The following is a 7,457-nucleotide window of genomic DNA, read 5'->3' on the forward strand; positions in this document are numbered from 1 at the left end:
GTAAAAATATGAGCATTGAGAACATGTGTCAACAAAAATAATATGGAACAGTGTTTAAATCCTTAAGCACCTTGTTAATTCACACGTAAAGAAAGACAAAGGACACTATACCATAATGTAATAGGATTGTGCGGATCTTTGACAAGGGACTCTGCTTAGTCAGATATCCACATGAAGCACCTTTTTAAAACTCTTTCGTGAAAAAATACCTGTGTTTATTTGGCAGATTAGTTGTTTCCTTCTACAGCAGTAGCTTCTGTAATGCAGACAGAGTTGCAATTGAGTAAGCAAGTAAAAGGAGGGTCGCAAAGGCTAGGGGACATGAAAAACTGGTGGATACAAGAAGTTTTTGAAGAAAAGAAGACGGAATTGGCAAGAAGGGTAAAGCATTCTCTCTTTTCCCTCCAACCCTTTTTATTTGATAGTTCTTTACAACAAAAGTCTAGCTGGGGTTTAGTTTTTGCTGTGTCATTTTGTTGTTGTTGTTGTTGTTGTTTAGATAACATGAATTTTGCAGACTTTTCTTAGTAATTCCCAAAAAGTTTGTTTGCTAATTCCAGCAATATCCCTGAAGTAACCATATAGTAGCTTCTTTGTGTAATCTGCACATCATTCTTATTTACAACAGAGATTACTAATGTAAAGGTCCTGATCCTTTAAAGCTAAAGATCTCTGCTTCTTTTTCTTTCCAGAAAGCAAAACTCCTGTTGATGTAACAGTAGATATCATCATTACTGCAGTTATCTAGTTCAAAGTATTTTCCTGAGACTAGCTCTTCAGGCTCAAAAATACTACCTGATATCCTCGTTTTGGTTATTGTTGTTGGATTTGTTTCCATTGACAGCCTTTGGAGTTCTATGGTTTTAGTCATGTTGTTATTACCAAAAAAATGTTCCTTGATATCTTCAAAACTATCTTTCCAGTTTCTTTTGCCTGCTGCAATCTCATCAATCACTGCTTTGTGAAAGGCACGCACTGTTTCCCACTGATGTCTACTCAGGTGATTGAAAACTTCAAAGCAAAGGAGATGTCTTCCTTTACGTTCTTCAGGTGATAGATCCAGCTCCAGGATATGGAAGTAGCCAAGCATAAATAGCTCAAGACTCAAACTGTTATAATCAGTAGGTTTACCCTTGACATAGGGTAAAAATTGTTCTGGAGAATAGATTGTGTGCTCATGACTTTGACGTCTGATCTCCTGAGATGACAGCAGAGAAATGACATCCTTCCAATGACTGATTAACTTCTTGATAGCATATCTCTGATGAACTAAATGGACAAATCTCTTCATTTCTTTCAAGGGATCCTGCTGTTTTCTGAACTCTGCTATAACCTCTACAAGACCTGTAGGTTTTATAGGTTGCTGAGTACTTAGAGTCTTCCTAGTCAACAGTTTCAAAGAAGGAGCATATGCAGACTTCTTCCAATGGTTTAGAAAAAGAAGCACAATTCGTTCTTTTCGGAGGATGGCAGATTGTGTGATTGACACACAGCTCCCACCTGCTTTAGAGGACAGTTGCTTATAGGTGATGTTGGAATCACTGGCACTTTCCACATCTCCAAACTTATGTTCCCTACCACTTAATTGCCTCTTGGTCTTACAGATGCTAAATAATGTTTGAAGTGTCGACTCCTTGCTTGTGTCATGTTGCAAGGACATGTTTTTCAAAACGTTGGGTTCAAAAGGTTTATGGTAACTCAAAAGATTATGTTTTTCAAAATTGTCTCTCAGATTTTGTACAGAGACACCACTTTCTATGATTTCTTTATTGGCTGAATTTCTTAGGAAAAAAACTGTTTTGCCTGACTTCTCATTAGCCCCTTCTTTCTTGGTTTTATTTATATTGTTAAGAAGTAGAGACATATTTTTTACTATTCCAGACACATGATTGCACCAGTCTGGTAGCTCCTGATGGTCAACCTGGGAGAAAGATTGAAGAAACTGAGGGTTGACTGTGACACTGATAATGGGAGAGGGAAAAACACTTTGTAGCTCTTCTGTTAGACGTCCCAGCTCATTTTTAAACTCCTGGCATTTCTTCTTAATCTGCAGCTTCTCAACTTGGTTCTCTAAGTACAGCAAATCATCATTTGTTAGTAGTTCCCCATAAGGGCCAAGGATAGCCTTGTGATTCTGTGAGTATTGCCAGACATCAGTATCTAGTGCCCAGCTTCCTTTGTTCTGGACAGGGCAAAAAAGAAAACAAGAAGAAATTGTATCAAGTCATGTTCATTCAAAGGCATAACTTCTCAGCCTGCCATGAACAAATCTTCGAGGACATTACTAATGGAGTTACAGCATCTTAGATACATTTGGAGTCATCAAGCCTTATTGATGATACCACAAGTATACAACTGGAAGATATTTTAAGATAATCTGGTGTCTCAATAAGAAATGAATCTAAGTGAGAAAGAACAAACTGAATATTATATGACATGGGACTTAGTTTATCAATGATTAGATAATAAAAATGGAAGTTAGAAATGGAAATAAAAGAAAAAGTTTAGTGAAATAAAGAAGATACGTTAAGAGAGAGAAGCAAGTATTATGATATTATGTTTAATATTATCATTTTAATATTATAGAATTAATGTTAATGTAATGAATATTATTGTAAATCTTGATTATCATTTTACAAAGATATTTGTACCCGGACGACACACTGTTTAATTGAAGATGGAATTATTATATTAAAAAATAAAAAAATATAAAAATAAAATAAAATAAAAGAATCTAAGTAAATGTTTGTCTACCTACATGATAATTCTATTCATAAATATAAATTATATAGATTTTTAAGGCATCCTTAAATAGAGGGACAATATGTTCCACCAAAAAAAGCAGAAGATGTAACCCCAGCCACCATCTCCCACTACAAATTTAATGATTTCTGTAGTACCTTGTACCTTGCTAGAATTTGGGGGTAAGAAGTAGTTTTCAACATGGTGAGTTCAAAACAAAATATTCAACTGAAATTATAAATAAATAAATAAATAAATATGAGTTAGAAAAGAAATGAAGAGGCACTTTTTATTCTGTTAGCTGAGTGAAATACCTTCTTGTCCACCTCTTCTTCAGATGATAGTTGAGCCTGTAATTTTCTGACCATCACTTGCCGTTTCCATTCTGGGATACAGAAACCTTGCTCATCATGGGTAGGCACCAATGCATCAATATCCAGTGCTCCCAGATTGTCTAGCTTTGATACAGTATTTTGTGTCTTTGTTTTTCCACCCTATATAGGGACAACTATTTCAAAGTTTAAGAACACCTCACAATGTCTCCTCAAATAGTTTAAATAGTTATATAAGTAAAAAGTTATAACAACATTTTCTCAAGAAATTAAGATTAACGAATGGAACAGAACAGAAAACTGAAATGTGTAGGTTAGTTTGATCTTTTCTGAAAATCTATGTTTGATTAGCTAAATAGCCAAACCTTGCAACATTTATATATATACACATACACACACATACATACATACATACATACATACATATACATACATGCATACATACATACACAATTTGGAAATTTAGCTGGAAGAAATCACCAAGAAAGATTATAGGAAAGCCAAAGGAACATGAAAGATATGAGACAGATTGAAAGATAAGCACTCAATGGACAGGTTTTGAGAATTCTACTGTGAATCTTTGTTGACTTTAGAGATTTATTTATCTTCAATGGACTCAGTTTATCTTTAATGGACTTTAATAAAATTATCAGGCAGAAAACCTATCAATAAAAATAAAACCTTAATAATATTCAAGTATTATTTATTGGACCTTTGAGAAATAGATAAAATAAAAAATTGAAAGGAAGGAAGGAATCAAGCATTCTGCTCAGGAATGTGTTAAGCTTCTTTAAAAGGTGCTGGGTAAAAACCTTACCAGCCTATGTTAAATTTCTGAGTAAAATACTCAGAATTCGGGATTAAATTTACCAATCCAGTAACTGGCACATGGCTAATAATAACTCTTTTTTGTGTTTTTAGGTCATGAAATTTACAGTTAAAAAAAAGTTGGCTTTTCAGACATGATAAATCAAAAGGTTTTATGTTAACAATATAAAGCAAGGAAGAATGTGGTATTCCAAATGAGTTGTGGATACCATTATACTGGGGACAATCTTCACAGGAGTTTTATCCTGGCATTGGATATTTCACTAGGACTTCCACTTCCCAATCTCCCAAAAGCAGTTTTGAGACAACATCATCCCTGACTGTACCATAAAGAGAACAAATTTTTTAAAAATTTAAAAATCAGAAGGACAGCTCCTGAAGAAACGGAAATTCCCTAATCCTTACGCCTGGGCAGGCGTGTCAAATTGGTGGCCTGCAGGCCGGATGCATCATGTGCAGGCCATGCCCTCCCCAGCTCCGCTAAAGGGGGGGGAAATCACAATATGTCACATGACGGCAACGTGATGCTGTGAGTTTGACACCTGTCCTCCAAAGGAAAATAAAACGAATTGCTTGCATGTGCAGTTCACTGATCCATGTCATTGTACTGTAGCAGTTAAGCTAGTTCACCTGGGCGAGGAAGGTTTGGTTTCAAATCTTCAGTCAGCTACAAAACCCACCAAGCTTCTTTAGGACAGTCAGTCTCTCCAAGTACAATTTACTTCACAGGGTTGTTGAAGGAAATAAAATTAGGGAAATATACCCTGAACACTCAGAACAAAGGCAGGAAACAAATTAAATAAATCAAATACAACAATATATATTTGTTGTGTATAGTTTTCTGATCAAGCACAAAAAATATGAGCACCAAAACTGTTAAAATACCTTTTTCCTTGAAAATCATACTAAGGCAGCTAAGGCCTAAAAGCTGAGAGGCCTCCTAACATAAAAATTTCTATAAATGAAGAAATTGATTTCTCATAAGTTCCTCAAAGTAACAGAATTCCAAAGAAATACTTCTTTTAGTATAGTTTCAAATGCACCAACAATGAATCAGAAAAGAATCAATTCAGTTTTCAAAAATATCATTACCTTGGGAATCATAAAGGTCCAGAATTGACCTTAAACTGGTAGAGTTGTGATGTGGGAATGTCCTGGGACAACTGGCATATTCATAGTCATATGATAAAATTTATAGCTAGTGCTCTTAGTGCTATTTTTATTCAATATGAACAATTAATATGGAATGAAAATAGATCAGTTTGCAGTTGCTTAATTTGGACTTTATTTTCTTCACAATCTCCTCATATTAGTTCTTTTTTAGGTGTTCGGTGAACATATGCTGAAAAAAAGAACTACATTTGCATTTTCTGTTTCATTCTCAACTTGTAAATGACCCTATTATAACTTCGATGAAATGTTTAGACATGAAAGAGAGAACATTGAGAAATCTGTTTATTATGGAGTTGGTTGGAAATCTGTTAGACATGAAAGGTAGAACATTGAGAAATCTGTTTATTATGGAGTTGGTTGGAATTGGGGTCATATCCATTGGTCTCCCTGTCATTTACTTCTTTATTATTTCAAAATAATTTTCTGAGCTCCACTACACTTCCAATTGGCTGCCCATTCCCAAGGAAGAGTCAATTTGGCATGCCAATTGTATATATACAACGGTTATGAGGTGAAGAGTTGGTTTTGCATTGTGAACTCACTCATAGTACAATGAAGAAGACACAAATATGTGCATGTGTATTCCTTCTGCAGCAGAGACATAGCATAAGAACAACCTCCTTCTTGAAAGTTTAGAAGAAGATAATTTGTTGGCTTGTAATATGTTGTTCCCAGGTACACATGATTTTCTGAAAGTGCTTGATATGCTGTACATCCAAGAATAGAGGCAGGATTTTCCCTTTATGTGGTAGAGTTCAATGCTTTCTGCCACGTTTATCAATTATATTTGATAGCAATTTAGTTTAATAGAAAAGGTACCCGTGCAGTAGTGGGATTCAGCCAGTTCACACCACTTCAGGAGAACTAGTTGTTAACTTTATGAGCAGTTTGGCAAACTGGTTATTGGAAGAAATCATTAGGGCAGAGAACCAGTTGTTAAATTACTTGAATCCCACCACTGTACCCATGTAACTTTAGTCACTGGGTTATCTTTGAAGAGTGTGGTAAGCTTCTTTCTAAATGATTGATGCATAACTTATGGTTGACTGACAATATTTCATTGCCTATCCTATCTCAAAATAGAACAAGCATTTGTCTTTGGAAATATAAAAGCAGTTTGTTGATTTTCTATGAAGAAACCATAAAGCTGAAATGAAAGTTGGGACTTCTATTTCAATCAGCTTAGCATAGCAAATAATGATAAAGGAATGAGAGAGTTATAATCTAATACATCTGGACAGACCAAGATTCTTCTCAGAGACGTCTACGGAGACATGCACTCATGCACAAATAGCAACTCTCCAGAATTTCTAAAGCAATTCAAAGATGGATCAAAATAAAAACTTCCAGACCTTACTTGCCTCTGTACCACAAATAACTCATTTAATTAAGAACTACTGTATGTCTAATCGTGCCTGAGAGATCAAGGCAGTATTAGCATCTACATACAACTACACACACACATAAATTCCATAAATAATAAAAAATTGAAATAAAGTGTCCCAAAATAAGCTTATAAGATCCAAAACCCACCAGTATAGCTATTACCTGGCTATTCTCCATAATTGTGTTTCCATTCAATATCTGCAGATAATTTCTAATTCTTAGTATTTGCTCAATATTGGTGTTCTTTTGCTTCAGTGCTTTGACTTTGAAAACATGAGCTTCTTCACTGTCAGAACAATACTGTTCATTGTCCTAAGGTGACAAAGAGACAAACACATAGTTTACTTTCTCTTCTTATTTCTGAGCACAGAAAAATGTAGTTATACATTCTATGAGAAACCAAAAGTCAGTCTGAAAGACACCTTCAGATGCACTGCTGTTTACACTGAGCATATGGCTTGGTGGTTTACATATTGTTCACAAGTACCTTCTCTGTGCTTTCTGTTTGAGTCCCTGACATTTCTACATCTAAGCAGAAAGAATAGATGAGTAGGGCTTTGTTTTCACAAACTTGTTGTAGTTGCTAGTCAGATATGTCCAGTATAAGTATATCCTCAGTGAATGAAGGTTTTAACTTTTAAGGCAGGGAATGGATATGCTATTTATCTTATAAGACTTGGTATTGTATTCAAATCTATTTTATATTCAGTTTATTAACAAGTTTTAAATGCTTAGTTGATCAATCATCAGTCTTTTAAAAACCTAATTAATCAATTGGTTTGAAATGTATTTGCTTATTACCAGTACTTCAATATAATGTTGCCTTTGGTCTTGGAAGCTAAGCTTTTTTATTTATTAAGAACTTTTATATGGCCACTCAACTCACTCTCAGTAACTCTGGGTGGCTTACAAAGTTACCCCCCAAAAAAACCTAATAACTCCACTCCTACCCTCCTCACCTTGTTGGCCCTAGTTAGTAATTGGATGGGAAACTAT

The 7,457-nt window shown here is 34.9% G+C and overlaps 1 protein-coding gene across 1 annotated transcript; it reads right to left on the reverse strand.

Moving 5' to 3' along the window:
- Positions 1-634: 634 nt before the first annotated feature.
- ESPNL (espin like) lies at positions 635-6,981 on the reverse strand. Its single transcript, XM_070946275.1, has 4 exons — positions 6,949-6,981; positions 6,624-6,773; positions 3,057-3,236; positions 635-2,182 (listed from the first exon to the last, which is right to left on the reverse strand). Exons 1-4 carry the CDS (start codon positions 6,979-6,981, stop codon positions 635-637), a joined length of 1,911 nt encoding a protein of 636 aa, XP_070802376.1.
- Positions 6,982-7,457: the final 476 nt, after the last annotated feature.

The sequence above is a fragment of the Pituophis catenifer genome, unplaced genomic scaffold, assembly GCF_029215685.1.
Source record: "Pituophis catenifer annectens isolate HBS135680 unplaced genomic scaffold, rPitCat1.0.hap2 SCAF_6, whole genome shotgun sequence".
NCBI classification, from domain to species: Eukaryota; Metazoa; Chordata; class Lepidosauria; order Squamata; family Colubridae; genus Pituophis; species Pituophis catenifer.